General features: G+C 36.7%; 1 protein-coding gene across 1 annotated transcript in view; it reads left to right on the top strand.

The window, feature by feature from the left end:
* ptprja (protein tyrosine phosphatase receptor type Ja) overlaps positions 1-19188 on the top strand; it is a 37930-nt gene extending 18742 nt beyond the window's left edge. The window contains exons 5-31 of the mRNA XM_052559949.1: positions 2465-2716; positions 3221-3478; positions 3585-3863; positions 3997-4257; positions 4641-4892; positions 5052-5309; positions 5782-6033; positions 6742-7008; positions 7112-7375; positions 7627-7890; positions 8004-8270; positions 9100-9354; positions 9608-9865; positions 9946-10089; positions 10304-10517; positions 10702-10820; positions 12365-12446; positions 12694-12741; positions 12864-12872; positions 15745-15832; positions 16080-16170; positions 16288-16361; positions 16440-16574; positions 16822-16938; positions 17531-17691; positions 17815-17950; positions 18070-19188. Coding sequence (XP_052415909.1) covers positions 2465-2716; positions 3221-3478; positions 3585-3863; positions 3997-4257; positions 4641-4892; positions 5052-5309; positions 5782-6033; positions 6742-7008; positions 7112-7375; positions 7627-7890; positions 8004-8270; positions 9100-9354; positions 9608-9865; positions 9946-10089; positions 10304-10517; positions 10702-10820; positions 12365-12446; positions 12694-12741; positions 12864-12872; positions 15745-15832; positions 16080-16170; positions 16288-16361; positions 16440-16574; positions 16822-16938; positions 17531-17691; positions 17815-17950; positions 18070-18225 — 4961 coding nt within the window. The 3' untranslated portion in view covers positions 18226-19188. The remainder of the gene's footprint in view (positions 1-2464; positions 2717-3220; positions 3479-3584; positions 3864-3996; positions 4258-4640; positions 4893-5051; positions 5310-5781; positions 6034-6741; positions 7009-7111; positions 7376-7626; positions 7891-8003; positions 8271-9099; positions 9355-9607; positions 9866-9945; positions 10090-10303; positions 10518-10701; positions 10821-12364; positions 12447-12693; positions 12742-12863; positions 12873-15744; positions 15833-16079; positions 16171-16287; positions 16362-16439; positions 16575-16821; positions 16939-17530; positions 17692-17814; positions 17951-18069) is intronic.
* Positions 19189-19666: the final 478 nt, after the last annotated feature.

The raw sequence follows: 19666 nt of genomic DNA, 5'->3' as shown, positions 1-19666 counted from the left end.
TTGTAATTAATTAATCGAAATTAATCGCATTTTAACCGCATATAAATATTTGACCTGAGAACAGTGAGTTTTTTTTTTTTTGTTTACATGGATTTATAGTATACTATTGAATAATGACTGAATACATAAGCTTAAGCAACAAAATATTGTTTATTTTTGTTCAGCCAAGTCTAGCAGACCAGTGCAATTTTTTCCGTTAAGTGTAGCAATAGCATATTTAGAAACAATTTAGAAACAGTACATTTCAGAAATTCAGGAAGCTTATAGGTGCTGGAACCTTCTGTAAAGTGTTTAAGTAAAACACAATACTGTCAATTACATTCAGATTATTGGAAACACTGACTATTAGAAAACATCTCTCTGTTGCTTCAGAGGCCATAACATACTAAGTCCAACTCTCAGTAATATAACCTTGGCCAAAACAATAAAGAGTTCAACATAAACTGTTGCACCAACAAAATAATACATAGTTCAACATAAAGTGTAAAGTCCACGCTAGCTGCTATATGTTTTGCGTTGAGGTGATACTTGAGGCTCGATGTGTGCTGCGGTGATATGCGAACGCTAGTTGGTGCTCCAGTATAATCGGTCCGCCGAAACTCATCCAGTGAGAAACGTTCCGCGGTGCAAAAATACGTTATTAAAAATGCGAGAATTTTTTTTATGTAATTAATTAATCTTAGTTAACGCGTTATTTTTTGTGTAATTAATCTCAATTAACGCGTTAAAGTCCCGGCCCTAAATTTTATGCAAGCAGCTATTGGTAGCGAGTGCAAATTGATAAACAGAGGTGTGACGTGCATTCTTTTTGTCTCATTAAAAATTAATCTTGCTACCACATTCTGGATTAATTGTAAAGCTTTGATAGAACTGGCTGTGTGGTGGGAGGAGCAAACGACAGACACAGTGGCTCAGGCCTCAGAGTATCTTTTATTAACAGAAAATCTTGTGTCCTTGTTGTGCTGTGGGGCTAGTGAAGGTGGGGCAGTGTTCGAGAAGCAAGGGACCAGGTAAGGGGTTGGAGTCCGGCGACCGCACATACTCCCCTTTTGGTCGCGGGGCGCGAGGGGCGGCGGCTACTTCTGAGCAGCTTCATCCTCCTTGGCCCATGGCGCTTTCAGGGGATAAATGGCACATCCTGGCACATCAGCCGTATAACAAGTGTCGTTCAAAAACTGAAACGGAGGTGAATCAAGGTGTAGAAAAGGGAATGAATCAAAAACCATAATTATGTCCCTTGCTGGTGTCCTTCCTGGTAGAGTCAATCGTATTTATACTCTTTGGTCATCACACGAAGGCTGCCGCGCATACTAGCACAACACTGACAAGGTATGCCACAGATTACGAGACCAAACTCAACTTCAGCACATCTCAACACAGTAAACAAAAGAATTTGCTAGGAACGACAACTGCACTAAGCCCTAATGAGACAAGAAATAAATATACTTATGATCGGTTTTTAACTTCTGCTTGTTGACTGTTTCTCTCTGAGTATTCCTTTACACTGTCTTTTGCGAACAGCGGGATTCTATTTTTGCAGTGTGCTTCTTTTTTTTGTTTGTGTTCTAAGTTTTGCAGCACATTTGCAGCACGTGTTCTTAAATAGATGATGTTTTCTTAATTTGCAATTTATTTTTTCTATTTGGAAGGGTTTTTCATTTGCAGCACTGAGCAAACTCTGTCACCGTATCTGTATAATAACCCTTATTAATTAATTGTTACACTGTGCATTTTCAATTTGGTTATAATTATTTATTACAAGAAATTTGGTATTACAACACACATTATTAATAAATTTAGTACATTATACCCTTTAATAACACTTTATAATGCATTATTTCTAAAGGTTTTAAGGAAAGTGTTACCATTTACTCACCTTCATGTTGTTCTTTAAAAGTGTCTGCTAAATGTAAATGTAATGGCTTTCTTTCTTTCTTCAGTTGAATACAAAATAAGATATTTAGCAGAATGTCTGGGGCTTTTTTTCCATAGAGTGAAATGAATGATGACCCAGAGTTGCCAAGTTCCAGAAATGACACACAAAAAAAAATATTTAATCATTCATTGTGATTGCTTTGTGTGAGGAATCAACGAAAACTTTAGTAATTTTGAAACGCTCACATCTAATTTGTGCATATGCATATTCAAATTGTTGTGCATTATGACAGTTCTGACATAACTTATGTCAAATTCATTGATTATTGCATGTGACCTGACTGATTGCTACAAATCATATCGGAATATGTGCATACACAAATAACATTTGAAACTTTTACATTTTGGAGCTTGACAGTTTTTAGTAACCATCTTCTTTCATTGTATAGCAAAAAGCAGCATAAATGTTTTGCTAAACATCTCTGAATTATGGTAGTAAAAAAAATATTGACAGACTTTTTATTTTTGGGTGTCCATGTCCACTTTCTCACACTCACACATGTTCATGTCCACTCTCTTGCACTGATAGGCCCTGAGCCTGTTAGTGACCTGTCTGTTCACTCCATCACCGTGAGCTCGGTGAACCTGAAGTGGATACTTCAAAATGGCATCAGCCTGTATTATAAAGTAGCTTGGGGTGTAAATCTGCTTCTCACTACTAACCTAACCTCCATACTAATCTCACAACTTGCACCTGGCACCAAATACACATTCAACGTCACCTCAGTGGCCTCTGATAACCGCACTGAAGGCAGTGTTGCGGAGATATCCCAAAACACAAGTAAGTACTATAGGCAGAAGAGAATGGAGAGTTTAACGGTGTCTTTAATGTATTGTGGAGTAAATCAAAGGTTTGTGTGTGTTTTCTTTTACATTACCGTTCAAATGTTTTGGATCAGTAATACTTCTTTTTTTATATAAGATCCTCTTATGTCCACCTAGGCTGTATTGCTTGTTCAAAATACAGTAAAACTTATATTTTATATTTTAAAATGTATTGATTCCTTTATTGGCAAAGCTGAATTTTCTTCGGCGTCACATGATCTTTCAGAAATCATTCTAATTTGCTAATTTGGTGCTCAAGAAATGTATTTTATTATTGATGTTGGAAATAGTTGTGAAGCTAAATTCTTTTGTGGAAAGTGTGATGCATAGAAAGTTAAAAAGAATAAAATTTCTTTATTTTTACTCATACAACCTTTCTTTAAACAAGAAGAACTATTTACGCCAAACTTTTGAACAGTCGTGTATGTATATTAATGAAAGTCTGATTATCTTTGTGTAGGTCCAGCACAAGTGGAGAATATCACTGTGGTGAGTTACAGTAACAGTAGTTTGACCGTGGAGTGGGCAGTCCCTCTTGGTCGTGTGGACTCATATGAGGTGAGCGCATATGGTGCTGAGCTGAACACAACCCTCAGCAATATCAACGTCAACACTTCAGTCATCAGTAACCTCACGGCAGGACGTGTTTACAACCTCACTGTGACCACCATCAGTGGAGACCTGAGAAACAGCTCGAACATAGTGCTGGTTGCCACTAGTGAGTCAGAAAACTTCACACTCTCTCCATCTCCATCACCATGACACCAAACACAACCCTACATCTGCAGAAGCATCATGTATTTCTGTGTGATATTTCCCTTTAGAGCCTAACCCACCTGAAGCTGTCCGAGTGAGCGGACAGACCAATGTGTCTATTTCCTTGCTGTGGTCGAAACCCTTGTCAATGGATGGAGTCAGTGTGTCCTATGAAGTGACATGTAGATCTAACCAGCCAGGGGTCAACCCTGAATCTTTGAATTCTACCAACTCTTTAAACATGACACTCACAAATTTATTACCCAGCAGTCAGTACAACATCACTGTGGTCACCATAGGAGTAAAAGATCTCAAGAGCTCATATGTAAACCTCAGAGCATATACAGGTACTAAGCACACAGCAAAGCATACATTTTACTGAAGCCGTTGATGGTCAAAACTGCTAATTAAATCTTCAGTTAGATTTACGGTATTATTTATCGGGTTTATGGTTTCAGAAGCATGTTTGTGTTTCCACAGCTCCTAATGCAGTGCAAAATCTGTCAGTTTCTGCTGTCAGCACCAATTCAGTTAATCTGACCTGGTCCCCCCCTAATGGGATCTTCAGCCTGTTCTCCTACAGTATCAACATAACTTCACCTGATCAGACGCTCAGTACCACATCCAACAATTATCAGATTACTCAGCTGCAGCCTGGGACTCAGTATAATTGTAGCGTCAGAGCACTCATAATGGCTGCCAACATATTTGGACCCTCACAGCTCATACAGTGTAATACAAGTGAGTGTAAATACTACACATCTCTCTCCAAACAGTAGATGTACTGTCATGCAATAAAGTGTTCAATATTTTAGTGGACGTTTTGTGTAATGATGCTTTCAGGCAAGTAATGGGCATTTTGCATTATGCTTTAATTTTATTGGACAAAACTTCCTAAAACGGTTTCAGAGGTTGTGTGAGTTGTGGAAATTACATGTGATCTAGAACCTTTATACAGTTCACAACATTTTAAAGGCAGCAAGTCTGTCCCTCAAAAGCCTTGTTTATATTCATTACATTCAGTCTGGCTTCTACCTTGACTAAGGTCTTTAGTCTTTGCTTACTTTAATTCGCACACATTAATATGTAATAAGTGCAGAAAATGACTGTGCATTCTCTTTCAGAGCCACTGCCAGTGACTAATTTAACAGCCTCTCCTGTTGGCACCACTGAGATACGCCTTTCATGGCTTCGTCAGAATGATCACAAATCTTCATATCGGTATAATTTGAGTGTAAATGGCGAACAGTGGAATCAGAGTATCAGTGAGACTGCAAATGTCACTAACCTTGTCCCCGGGAGCAACAACACCTTTACTGTGCAAACTGTAGCAAATGGCATGAGCTCTGATTCTGTAGCCATCTCTGCATTTACAGGTATTACAATTCACATATTACTCAAAAAAAACTGTTTCTTTTATACTGCAACCCATTAATGGCTTGGTATCATAACTTTCCTTTTGTGTTACTTACAGTTTTGTCTATTGGTCTGTGCTATTGAATAGTTTTTCTTCCTCTCTTGTTTGGTGTTATCAGGGCTTGGTAAAGCATCCAATATTTTTGCGGTCAGCACAACTCAGAGCATGAGAGTGGAGTGGACACCGCCTGATGGTACTGTGAGTCTCTACAACGTCAAAATCCTGTTGAACGGAACTGTTCAAAAGACAGAAAACCGAACGAATGTGACAAACGTGGTGTTCTCAGACCTGCTGCCTGGAACTCGGTACAATGTCATTGTCACAAGTATCAGTGGACCCATAAGACAGGACAGCGATAGTGTATCCAACGCCACCTGTAAGACCCTTCACAAGCCCCAAACAAACACACACCTTGAATTAAGCATGTACAAGCCCTTCACACATGTATCACCATATACTGATTAGCATGAACTTTGATTGGGGGAAAAGGAAGTAAGGCATTTGTTTTCAGAAACAAAGAGCTGACTAATCTGTTTTAACTAGGCATATTACACTGAAAATAGTGCTTACGTGTGTCTTTTTCAGTTTACACGACTGTGCAGTTTTTAGAAATTGAATAAGTTTCCTTTTGCACAATATATGTTACTAACAGTTTGAAGTTTTAAAGTAAAACCTTTAGTTTTGGTTCTTAGGTCACCATTAGCTGTGTTACATCTACAAATGTTTATAAAACCATTAATGCATTTTAAAGCATTCTCAAATGCTCATATGTACACTATCACATGATGGCCTGTAGATGGTGCTCTATACTCTATGCACAGCTGTGATTTATATTGTTGTCATTTCAGTGCCCACTCCTCCTGGTGAGTTTGTGATAGCGCGGAGCAGAAACTCACTGAACATCAGCTGGGCTCGACCACTGAACATGAGCTCAGTATCACACTACTTCCTGTTGTCATACAGCAACAGCACGCTGAACTGCAGCCACAACTTCAGCTCTCTGACGGGACTCAGTGCAGGTGTCCAGTACAACATCAGTGTGAGGACTGTGGGTGCAATGGGATATTTCAGCTCTCCTAAGTATCTCACTGCATATACAAGTAAGCAATGCACGTATTCTCAAAATTTTGGTACAAATATTTTGTTAACTGATTTAACTTGTGCTGGCCTTACCAAATTCTGATTCTCTCTATGTATGTTTATCCATATTTAAATGTAACCTTGGACAACAAAACCAAGTCGCTGATGTATATTTGTAGCAATAGCCAACAATAAATTGTATGGGTTTCTTTTATGCCAAAAATCATTAGGGTATCAAGTAAAAATCATGTTTCATGAAGATATTTTGTAAATTTCTTACCGTAAATTTATCAAAGCTTAATTTCGGATTAGTAATATGCATATATATTAATATGCATATATTAATTCTGTTAAAGTGATCATGTCCTTTAGGAAGACTTGGTTTAAACAACTTTATTCATATGGATTACTTTTTGATCCTTGAAAGATGTTGCTTGCAATGAATGAATAAAAATTACAGCATATGAAAAGAACTAAAGTATCTTCATTTGAATTCTAAAGAAGAATGAAAGTCTTATGGGTTTGGAATGGCATGAGAGTGAATAAATGGACAATTTTCATTTTTGGGTGAACTCTCCCTTTAAGGAACTTGTATGTTGGAACTTATTGTATGTCATACTGATGGTTAACACAGTTTGTTAGTGAATAGGACCTTTGGTGCTGCACGGCCCGTTTATGAACATAACATTGCTGATGTTGTGTTTGTGTTTTTTGTGGATGGTTTTCAGATCCTTCTTCTGTAGCTGATGTAAGAGTAACTGGTTATACAGAGACTAGTATATCTCTGAGCTGGAAGCAGCTTGATGTTCAGCAAGCTGGTTACTCCTATCTGCTCACCTTCACACACCCTAATGGCACAGCTGACCAGAGGAGTGTGAGTAACACCACAGCGCAGCTACTGTCACTGCAGTCGGCTAGTCGATACAATATCAGCATTACCACACAGACAGCTGGCGACACCAAGTCTGTTCCCCAGTTTATAACCGTCTGCAGTAGTAAGTGACCACCCTGCATATGCCAACACAGTACTTAATACATATGTTTCATAAATCATGCAATCACATCTGCTCTACAGTCACTTGTATGTTTGTTTTCCAGAGCCATTTCCAGTTTCCTCTGTAAAAACTGATCTTCTGAATGTTTCTGCCGTGAAGCTGAGCTGGTCTCCTCCTCAGCAGTACCGCAGTGACTTTTTCTACCGAGTTTTCGTGTCCAACTGCACAGAAAATAGTCGGAACTTGTCGACTTCCTTTGAAAACATCACCGTTCTAGGCTTGCAGCCTGGCACCCTGTGTCAGTTCAGTGTGTATAGTTTTGCCTGCGGCATCCTGGGACAACCAGTGTTCGTCTCTGTCTTAACAAGTATGTACTCCTTCATATACTTGCCCCTCTCATAACTTTTTGTATCACTGCCTTTGGGAAGAAAATACTAGAATATTAGAAAATAGAGTGTTTCTAATATTTTCTTACCATATATGTCTTATATATATGAATCATTGCCGGACCTGTGAGAGGAACATCATTTCATTCTCCCATGTCAATAAAAGAGAACTTGAACTTGTATATACTCTATTTAAAATCCACTTTAATTTCCCTCTCTCTTTTCTCCCAAGAGCCCTCTACAGTGTTTCCCAAACTAGATAATCAAGGCTCTAACCACTCACTGTTGGTGACGTGGGATCATCCTGCTGGTGGGCTGGACAGGTTCATTCTGAACATCAGCAGTGATGAAGGATGGAGCAGCTCTAAAGAGCTCAGTAGCACTGAACACAATCACACCTTCAGTCAACTAAAAGCAGCAACTGTCTTCACAGTCACACTCACAACTGTCAAAGCAAACTTCTGTGAAACATCCGATTCAGTAAAAAATGCAACTTGTGAGTATTCAAGTCCAAACATGGTCTGGAAGTCATGCGTTAGGACATCTCATGACTTTGTAAGCATGCACCATAGTGGTCCGTAGTGTTTAAAGATTTTAATTGTGTTGCAGATCCAAACAGACCGGGAGAGATTAAGATTTTGTTGAAGAGCAGACATTCATTGTTGTTTCGATGGGATGAAGCTGAGAGCATGACAGCTGGCAGCTTCAAGTACAGCCTGACCTACTCGCCCAGCTATAATACCAGTCAATATCTCACTCCTAACAACACTTTCCTCTTGGACGGCTTGCGATCTGGAACCTCCTATAATGTTTCTGTGGCTGCTGTAGGCCCGATGGGTTTCCAGAGTGACTCTGTCAGAGTTTATGTAACCACCAGTAAGTTCTGCACTTTCAAAAATACAGAACCGATCAGTTCCATTGAAATAATAGTTCAAGATATACTGTACACATTTTATGGTTAAAACATTTTTTATAGTTATGGGTCCAACAGAACTGGGCACATTGAAATGTAAAAATTTCTGTTCATCAAAGAATTCTGGCAAATAAAATGTGTTTTCAACAGTTAAATAAGAAGAAATCCTTGAAGCAAAGCAGAACATTATAATAATTTCTGAAGGATCATGTGACACTGAAGACCGGCGTAATGGCTGCTGAAATTTGCTGTCACATATAGATTGCATTTCAAAATGTATTAAAATAGACAACAGTTATTTTAATATTTAATATTTCATAATATCACTGTTGTTACTGTGTTTTTGTTCAAATGAAATGCAGCCTTGATGATCATAAGAGTTTCTTTCAAAAACCAAATTTACAAACCACAAACTTTGAATCAGTATGTATCAGTGTATGGAATATTTCTGCATTTTGCAAGTACACTGATCCTAAAACAAAAAAAAGGGAGTAGTTCATTCACAGATTAAAAATTTCAGTTATCTTTTACTTTATCATTACTTCTATTATTTCTTTAATGGAACACAAAAGATGAATTAAGAAAAGAAATCCTTTCTTTTATATAATGAGAGGACTGGAGGACTCGATCTGTCAAGCTCCAAAATGTGTTTAAAAAGTAGTCCCTACCACTGGTTTCTCAGTAAATAATTTATTTAAGTTCCATTATCAAAAACTCATGATGTTTTATGCAGTTGGGAAGGGCTTTCCTCTCCTCTGAAGTCTTCATCCTTCTCCCCTCATCTGTTTTCAGAGCCTGATCCTGTCCAAAACCTACAAGTTGGTTCCACAACAATAAATAGCATTTCTGTAAATTGGATAAAAGTAGAAGGGGTCCCAAAATATGTAGTAAGAGTGTACACTGAGAAGGAAGAGATAAACACAACCACCCTAAATAACAGCATGACCATAGAAAGTCTGATGCCTTCAACACGGTATAACATCAGTGTCCAGAGCAGCACTTCTGACAACACAGAAGGAGAAGCTGTGTGGAGGCAAGCATGCACAGGTTAGTACAAACACTATATACTGTTAAACATGGTTTTAAAGCAGAACTGGTTGAAAAAAGCAATTTCCAGCATTCAGCGCAGAATGATTATTTTTTTCCTGTGCTGTAATTGTGTAGTTTTCCAGCTTGCAGAGACAAATCTACTTTAAAAATGCTGATACAACAATCATGAAACTCTTTAGTCTGTTGTCTTATGTCTTGGTTGAAATAAAGGTCAAATAATATTGTCTTGGGTGTGTTTTACCGTGTGCAGATGCAGCTCCAGTGAAGGATGTGAAGTGTGTGGGTCCTAATTTAACCTCAGCAATGCTTCGTGTCTCATGGAGCCGTCCTCCTGGTAATAACCAAGGCTTTGAATTGAAGCTGAACTCCGACACAAACAAGACCTTCGAACTATCCTACAACTTCACTGAACTTCAGTACAACACTGTGTATGAAGTCCTGCTCTGGACAGTTGGTTGTGGGAAAAAAAGTACTGCAGAATCAATCACCTGTAGGACTGGAATCACAAGTAAGTAAAGTTACTTCTTTTGTATTATGTGTTTATGTGTGGGTGCATATCACATATTTCTTGTTTGTTTGTGTTTGTAGAACCTGTTGTACCTAAAATAGCAACAGTGAGTGTATCAGAGCAAAAATACAACAAGTTTACTTTGACTCTTCGGTCGGACATCTTTGATGACTCAAACGGTCCTGTGCTCTATTATGGTGTGCTTGTCTACTCCGGTACTACTGGTATGTTGAATAAACCTGAGACTTTTATGTTCTTTGAATTCATTGATTTGTATTTGTAACATTTTACTCTGCAAAATGGCTCTCCATTAGTCTCTTTGATAACTGATCATTTACTGTACCATTAAAATGTTTGGGGTTGGTAAATGTATATACAATTTTTTAACAACAGAGGAGGATTTTGGATTGTAAAATATTAGTTTTTTTCTTTCAGCAGATTGCTTGGACAAAAATAAGAAGTTCGATGGTCAATGCCTGTTGAACACCTACGAGGACTGGAAAGCAAAGCGGTGCCGCACATTCCTGGCTGTTATCAGGGAGAAGGGTCAAACAGAGTTTAGAAATGTACAGACACAAACGGTCATCATTGGAGATGGATCCGAGTGGGAAGGTTACAGAAATGGAGAACTAAATGCAAAAGGCACTTACAAGTAAGTCAATATACTTCCCAAACTTTGAACTAACTTCACTGCTTCATACATTAGAAACCATTCTAACAATGTAATGGTTATCTCCATCACTAAATTAAACTGAACTACTGCTCTTTGTTCCTAATGTTGCCTTTCACAGCTCCATTAGCTGCATTATGATGCTATGTGTTTGGCTTTCTTGCAGTTTTGCTGTCATTGCTTTCACTCGTCTGGTGAAAAATATCAATTTAGTGGATGTTTCTAATTCATACTACTCCATATCAGAGTTTTACCAAAGTCCCGTCGAACTACCGGAGAATCCAGGTAAAGACTGGGACACTTCTCTCAATATTTAAAGGGGGGTGAAATGCTCGTTTTCACTCAATATCCTGTTAATCTTGAGTACCTATAGAGTAGTACTGCATCCTTCATAACTCCAAAAAGTCTTTAGTTTTATTATATTCATAAGAGAAAGATAGTCTGTACCGATTTTTCCCGGAAAAAAACGACCAGCTGGAGGTGTGACGTGTGGGCGGAGCTAAAGAATCACGAGCACCAGTAGGATTTTGCGTTGAGAGCGTTTGGAAGCTGTGACATTACTGTGAGGAAAAAAACATCCAAAACAAACCATGGCTAACAGTCAGATTCCGTGTATATTTGAGATCCAGAATCAGATCCAGAGGCTGAAATTTAACAAGAGCAGCATCAGCAACATACATGTGGTATGTACTGAAACTGTATATATTTGCTTAGCCGTTTTGGAAAATTACTAAGTTCCACTTTATGTCGTCTTTTTTTTTTTTTAAGCTGTACATGTGGAAAGTGCAGTTTGATGTCAACATTGCATGTTGTTTACTTGATGTGCTTACGCGCCGATAGCTAAGTTAACAACACAGAGATATTTGAAGCAGTTTTACTCACCGTCTGCGGTTCCAACACACGATCGTGACCCTTTTTCGTTGGGACTGCATTATCCTTAAGAAATAAACGATATGCAAATCCAGCGTCAAACTGGGCATTGTTTTAAAACAAGCATCTTCGAAATGCAAGGAACAAACACTTGCACAACTCCTCTGATGCTCTGTAAAAATAAACTCCATCCACTGGTCCCTTAATGCTGTTTCTCTTTTGGTAATCTGTGCAGGGTTGTCTTGCCCTGGCAACCAAAAACACACTTCTTTTGTGACAATTCGCTCTCGCTCTGATCAGTGAATGTCTCGGCTCTGCTCTACGGGAGCGCGCGCTCTTCCAGCAGACGTGCCCTTAGGACCCATATAAGGAAATTCCGCTCCATCTAATGTCACACAGGGCCATACTCAAAAAAAACTTTCCGAAACTTGTGACAAACCCGAAGAGGTTTTTTTGGAACAAAAATACTCCTTCAAACGTACAACTTAATTTTTTAAACTTTGTCCATGTTTAGCAGGGGATTCCAACTCTTTAACAGTGTAAAAAAACTCAGTATGCATGAAATAGCATTTCAATCCCCCTTTAACATAATGGGACTGGCGTTTTCAAAGTAATATGTCAAATGAGTTTTATTGATGTGTTTCAAATACAGAATTATTCAAAAGCATACTTTTAAATCAAATGTAAAAGACATTTAGATGAGATTACAGTTGCCATTGTCAGAGTTGTTGTTTTTAGCATTAAAAATCTTGTATTGTTGAGAACAACACTTTTATTGACTTTATTACAATAACTCATCATTTGGATGCTTTGACTTATCCTAGACTTATTTCTAACGAGTGCATCTGACCTATGTACAGTATACCTAATCACCAGCAATTATATCTGCATTTCTAGAGTGTATACATGAATTCTATCAATAATTTCAGCGTTAACTTTATTCTTTCTCCATCTGTCAGTGGTAATTGGAGCAGCAGCTGCAGGAGCCAGTTTAGCTGCTCTTCTTATTCTAATCCTCATCGTGGTTGTGGTTTGTAGAGGGTAAGACATTTTACAGATTTCATACATGATTCTTGATGTTTGGAGTGTTTGAATTGTTTGATTTAGTGATAGAGATGCTAGATTTAGAGGATTTAAGATTATCATTGTGTCCCCACCGTTTTACTACTCTAATTTAGGTGTGTAAAGATATGCATTTCTTGTTTCCAGAATGTTCCTCAGTTCTGTTTTTTAAGTATTAATAGAAAGTGGCAACTAGATAATTACATTTGTGCTCTCAATATCACAGGAAGCAAAAAAAAGATGACTCTACTAGTGTTCCTATCCACTCTTTAAGGTTAGTATACAGGTCTCCTCAAAACAGCATTGCAACACATCGGAAAGAAACAATATAATGAATTAACATTGAGCTGTGAAAAGTAACCTTTTACTTTTTTGTTTTCTTTTGTTTTCTTACAGAAACAAAGTGTAAGTAATAATACGTTTGTTCACACAAATTTTCATACGCATTTATGATTTGACTGAAAATTATGACGACATACACTGTAGCTTTAATAAAAATGATTCATGAAATGGAAAGGAACATGAAATATTGTCTCAAAGTAAAAATAATGATATCCCAGAACAAAGCCACAATAAGGTCTCATTTTTTAAAACAATATTTAATGAATTACCTAACAGGTACTAACAATTAACAATATATTGTTTAAGTATTTCTTAACTTTTTCATGTTCATGTTAGTCTGCAGTGTTAACGGATACAACTTTTGATTGGTAAATGCTTAGTTTCTATGGAAGCATATGGGTAGCATTATTCAATTCGGGATGTAATATGCAAAATGACAATGCAATATGTAAAATGGCAATGCATTTCTGTATTTACATTTACATTTACCAATACATTTGTGCAACGGTTGGTGCAAAATGAAAATGAAAATTAAATGACATAATTTTAATTTGCCATTTCTTACACCAGTTTTAATATGTAAAATTAATATTAAATTTAACGCTTTATAAGTTGCAAAATTAAAATTAAAATGTATTACAGAAATGATTAGATATGTCTAACATGTTCAAGCAAAAACTGTGGCAAAATGATAATTCAAATGCTATTTTTCTTAATTGCATTAACACTCACAGCCAAAACACTTACGATTGCATTTTCATTCAGTGTCCCGCAATGAATGTAGCAAAATTCAAAGTGCACACTGAAAATGCATTCCGAGCCAATCACATCTCCGCCCCCTCCCGCCCTGTCAATCACTGCGTGAACAAGGTGGGGCTTGCAGAAGGTCAAGAGACTCAATACTCAAGAAGAGGATTCAAGAGAAAACATGGACAAGACAGTTGTTCCGTGTACGTTTTGATCATTTCGGTTTATGGCTTAAATATTTCATTCGCACTTGTGAGTGGAGCTGAAACACTGCTTTCATCTGATTGGTCGAATCGCTCCGCCTTCAGCTCGGTCTTTTTATTCTTTCAGGCAGAATAAGAGTCAGTGCTAGTGAAGCATTGTAATGTCTGAAACCACCGTTCACTGTTAATTAGCATAATATTTGAATCAGATGTAGCTGGGCACATAATTCGTGCTGCTGAGACCTGCAAATTATTTCTAGGTTGTAGTATTGTATGAATATTCTCCCACTGATAAAACAGTGTAAATAGTTATGTTTCTTTGGATAAGAGTGAAGTGGAAATAAATATAGTTAAATTTAGGAAATAAAATTAAATAAGATTTTTTGGGATGGTAAGTCTGGCCAGTTATACAGCAACACAAGTCAGACGAGTCTTAAGATCTGAGCTGAATTTGGTGAAACATTAAAGTTCTAGTCTGTGTCAATTACTCTCATAATAAATAATAATAATAATGTTACCTGTATTTTTCGGTATAAGTTGCATCAGTCCAAAAATACGTCATGACGAGGAAAAAAAAAACATATAAATCGCACTGGACTATAAGTCGCATTTATTCAGAATCAAGAGAAAACATTACCGTCTACAGCCGCGAGAGGGCGCTCTGGGGTAGGCTACAGGAGCACTGAGCAGCATTGAGCTAATTTTACTATTTTTATTTAGAAATGTAACCACCATATTCATTTTTACAATTATTTATTAATGTCACACACACACACATACCTAGTGCCTTGTGACTTAAAAGATGAGAGTGGTAAATGTTACAGACATGGAACTGTTCAGTCTATTATTGATTTTTATTTCCACTTCACTTTCATCCAAAGAGAGAGAACTATTTGCACTGTATTTATCAGTGGGAGAATATTCATACAATACTACAACCTAGAAATAATTTGCAGGTCTCAGCAGCACGAATTATGTGCCCAGCTACATCTGATTCAAATATTATGCTAATTAACAGTGAACGGTGGTTTCAGACATTACAATGCTTCACTAGCACTGACTCTTATTCTGCCTGAAAGAATAAAAAGACCGAGCTGAAGGCGGAGCGATTCGACCAATCAGATGAAAGCAGTGTTTCAGCTCCACTCACAAGTGCGAATGAAATATTTAAGCCATAAACCGAAATGATCAAAACGTACACGGAACAACTGTCTTGTCCATGTTTTCTCTTGAATCCTCTTCTTGAGTATTGAGTCTCTTGAGCTTCTGCAAGCCCCACCTTGTTCACGCAGTGATTGACAGGGCGGGAGGGGGCGGAGATGTGATTGGCTCGGAATGCATTTTCAGTGTGCACTTTGAATTTTGCTACATTCATTGCGTGTCATTAAATGAAAATGCAATCGTAAGTGTTTTGGCTGTGAGTGTTAATGCAATTAAGAAAAATAGCATTTGAATTATCATTTTGCCACAGTTTTTGCTTGAACATGTTAGACATATCTAATCATTTCTGTAATATATTTTCATTTTAATTTTGCAACTTATAAAGCGTTAAAATTAATATTAATTTTACATATTAAAACTGGTGTAGGAAATGGCAAATTAAAATTGTCATTTCATTTTCATTTTGCACCAAACGTTGCACAAATGTATTGGTAAATGTAAATGTAAATACAGAAATGCATTGCCATTTTACATATTGCATTGTCATTTTGCATATTACATTCCAAATTGAATAATGCTACCCATATGCTTCCATAAGTTTCTACACATTAACTTGTGTAGAAGTATTGTTCATCCATTATTAGCGCAGTTTAACTAGTGTAATTAACATTGACAAATGAAACCTTGCCCTTTTTCTGTAAAGTGTATGTTTATCATTTTACTTGCATTATGCTACTGAATATTTAATGAATACAATTCTATGTGGTTTACTGTATAGTTAAAATACATATATTTTTTTCATGGGTTTTTTAATGGTGTCATAGGAGTAATCCAATAAAGGTGGAGGATTATGAGGCTTACTATAGGCGGCAAAGAGCTGACTCCTTCTGTGGATTTGCTGAAGAATTTGAGGTGATTATATCTTTGGCTTCTCTGTATATTATATTACAACTGATAAACTCGAAATAATAATTGGTATCGCAAGTATTTTGACTAGATTCTGACTGTTGTGTTCCTCTTCATTCATAAATATGTGACATACACTTATGTCTCTTCTTGACTTATTGACAGAGAAACAAATGCTTTATTACAGGTGTATTTTTGATGTAAATCAAATCAATAGAAAGATTTAACTAAACGTATGTATTTGTGTTTTTAGGATCTAAGGCCAGTTGGGATAAATCAGCCGAAGACTGTTGCTCAGGCCCCTGAAAACAAAGCCAAGAATCGTTATAACAACGTGCTGCCATGTAAGAGCCGCAGGACTCACAAGTGTTTCCCTTTGTGAAGTTACACAACACTGAGTTTCCTCCACTCTGTTCTAGACATGTTACCCATATTCATAATAATTAATGTGTTCTTGACAGATGATTCATCTCGTGTCAAGCTCTCTGTGCTCAGCAGCTCATTTGATGACTACATCAATGCCAGCTACATGCCGGTAGGAAGGGGGAAAACTACAAAAAGATGACATTTAGCTCTTTAAACTATTGTCACACTAACTGTGTGATATTTCCAGGGTTACACTTCAAAGAAGGAGTTTATCGCAGCCCAAGGGCCACTGCCCTGCACGGTCAATGACTTCTGGAGACTGATCTGGGAGAAAAATGTCCACACTATTGTCATGCTCACTAAATGCAATGAGCAAGGACGGGTACAGTATACACTCATGCTTCACTTTCTCTGTGATCTCACTTGTTAGTGCCTTCATTCCTTATGTTTTAGTTCATTTTATTGTCAGATGATGCTACATATAAGGCTTTAAAAGCCAAAATCACTTGACCACTACATATTCAGTGTTCACATCCTCATTCAGCATTTTAATATCATTTGTAATGCCTCGTCTCAGGTATTTAAATAATGAGCATATATGAATTCTGCCACAATCTTTTGTCCCTCAGGTAAAATGTGAAGAATACTGGCCAGCAGAGACCAAACGTTATGACAATCTGACAGTGATTAATATTTCAGAGGTCCCATTGGAAGACTGGACTTTACGTGACTTTGAAGTGAAAAATGTAAGTCTATATTAATGTTTGAACATTTGAACTGACATTTAACTACCCCATATATTACATTTTAGTCATTTAGCAGATGCTTTTATCCGAAGCGACTTACAAATGAGGACAATGGAAGCAATCCAAATCAGCATAAGAGCAATGATATACAAGTGTTATAACACGTCTCAGTTAGAAGTTTATTACCTTATATAATAAATAAAAGGAAAACCGATAGAATAGAAAAAGAATAGAGCAAGCTAGTGTTAGAGGCCTTAATTGCTTTTGTTAAATTGTATAATAAATAAAACAAATAGGCTGAATACAAAAAGATTAGAGAAGCTAAATCATGACTAAAAATAGGAACTTACCTCAACCGTAATAAATAGCACTTCTGTGTTTTTTTTTTTTTTTTTTTACTGCATTTGTGCCCATAATTTTGTATTTATGCATTTTATTTATACGCATTATTTAGGCTGGGAAATTATTATACATTTGATTTAAATTATATAATTCATATATATATATATATATATATATATATTAGTCAGTCAGAATGATCTTTTTGGTAATATGTTTGCAATGTGTCAAAAAATGATTCCTGTCATAACAGACGAAAACAGCAGAGTCTCGATCAGTCCGTCACTTCCATTTCACTGCGTGGCCAGACCATGGAGTTCCTGAGACCACTGAGCTTCTCATCAACTTCAGACACCTGGTCCGAGAGCACATGGACCAGTACTCAAGACATTCACCTACACTTGTGCACTGCAGGTACTTCAACAGTTCCTGAACTCTTCTTCAGTTTATACAAACAGATCTATTCAACAACATTTTATTATACTCCCACAAAGAAAAATGTCATTTTTCATCAGATTTTTTGTTTTCATATTACAGTGCTGGTGTGGGGCGCACGGGAACCTTGATTGCCATTGATCGGTTAATCTTTCAGATTGAGCAGGATGGTGTAGTAGACGTATATGGGATCATCCATGATTTACGCATGCACAGACCACTCATGGTTCAAACAGAGGTACATTCATTACCAGCTTTTGAGTTTATATATGTAATATATGCTCTTATGATTTGTAAGCCATAATGGACATTTTTATTCTCTAACAGTGCAGTCCTTTACATTCTCTGCTTTTGCAGGATCAGTATGTGTTTCTTAACCAGTGTGCAATGGACATCATCAAGTCTCGGACTGGAAACAATGTAGACTTGATCTACCAGAACACAGCTGCACTCAATATTTATGAGAACTTTGAACCCTTAAAAAAAGACAAAAATGGCTACCATAATGCCTGACTGTCTACCTTATAATTTGCTGCACCTCTGTAAAAAAAAAACTTTTCTCTTTTATTTTTTTAAACTGAGTTTTATTTAAAGAGGAAAATACAACAATGTATTTATTAAGAACTTCGTTTATAAAGGTATAAAAGTATGCAGAAATATTTTACAATTTTCTTAATTTTTTATCAGATACAGAAATGTAGTTGCAGGGATGTTTTGTGAGAATTTTCATAGAATAAATCTGATAATTTTTCAAGTACATTCAACATTACAAAAATGGCATTTCCTCAGACATAGACTACAAGTGAAATGAAGTTAAGCATGAATAGAAATATAGACATGTGAACATGTCACATGGTACGTTGCTATATCACTGCAGCATTATTAAAGACAAGATGGGTTTTCAAAACACATTTCCTTGATTTAACATAACAACTAACCTTGGTATGTGAAGTGACATTATCCATTAAGAGATATTCTGTATGTTATGTCGGAGCTGTTGTGCCAGGTTGCTTTTCTCAGGTCAGTGGCTTTAATAAATCTATTATTTCCAGATGTCATGGGCCAAAGGTTGACCATAAGGACAATACATTAGCAGTGAATGGTTATTTTCAGTAAAGATACATGCTGACCTGTCTATTCCTGGATTGTACATGTTTTTGTTTTCCTTTTAGAATGAGGTCAGTTATGTCTACTGATAATTTATTACAAAACTTTTTTTTACAGAGTGTGACTCTGTATCATGATTGTGCACTTAAATGGTTATATTTGTACATAATATATGTTGTTCAGACTGAACTTTCAAACATTTTTTTTCCACAAAGTGTTCCAGGGACTTTTTGCTTTGTGTGGTTTTAATCTGCAATTTTCTGCACAGATTTTTTAAAAATCGTTTAATGATACTCTGCTGGTCATGATAGAGAACCACACAGATGAACTTTATATTATAATGAGATTAAAAAACTGCACTTTATTACACACTACTGTGGTCATTTCTGTCTGGGTGGGAATTGGGGACTAAATGACTAAATGGCCTTCAATTGCAAAAAATGTACATTTGTCACTAGTAACAACATTATAGTTACTAGTCACTATTGAAATAACTACTACTAATCAATAAGTACTAGTATCTACAGGCGCTGGTTATATAATTCGAATATGATCAAAAAGTTGATTTATTTCACTAATTCCATTCAAAAAAAGTGAAACTTGTATATTATATTAATTTATTACACACAGACTGATACATTTCAAATGTTTATTTCTTTTAATTTTGATGATTATAACTGACATCTAAGGAAAATCCCAAATTCAGTATTTCAGAGAACTTGAATATTGTTAAAAGGTTCAATATTGAAGACACCTTGTGCCACACTCTAATCAGCTAATTAACTCAAAACACCTGCAAATGGTCTCTCAGTCTAGTTCAATGACACCTTGCACAAGGAGGGCAAGA

This window comes from Carassius gibelio, chromosome B7 (assembly GCF_023724105.1).
Source record: "Carassius gibelio isolate Cgi1373 ecotype wild population from Czech Republic chromosome B7, carGib1.2-hapl.c, whole genome shotgun sequence".
In the NCBI taxonomy this organism is placed as follows: Eukaryota; Metazoa; Chordata; class Actinopteri; order Cypriniformes; family Cyprinidae; genus Carassius; species Carassius gibelio.
The sequence above is the reverse complement of the archived record's forward strand: the minus strand, read 5'-3'. Positions and strand labels throughout refer to the sequence as shown.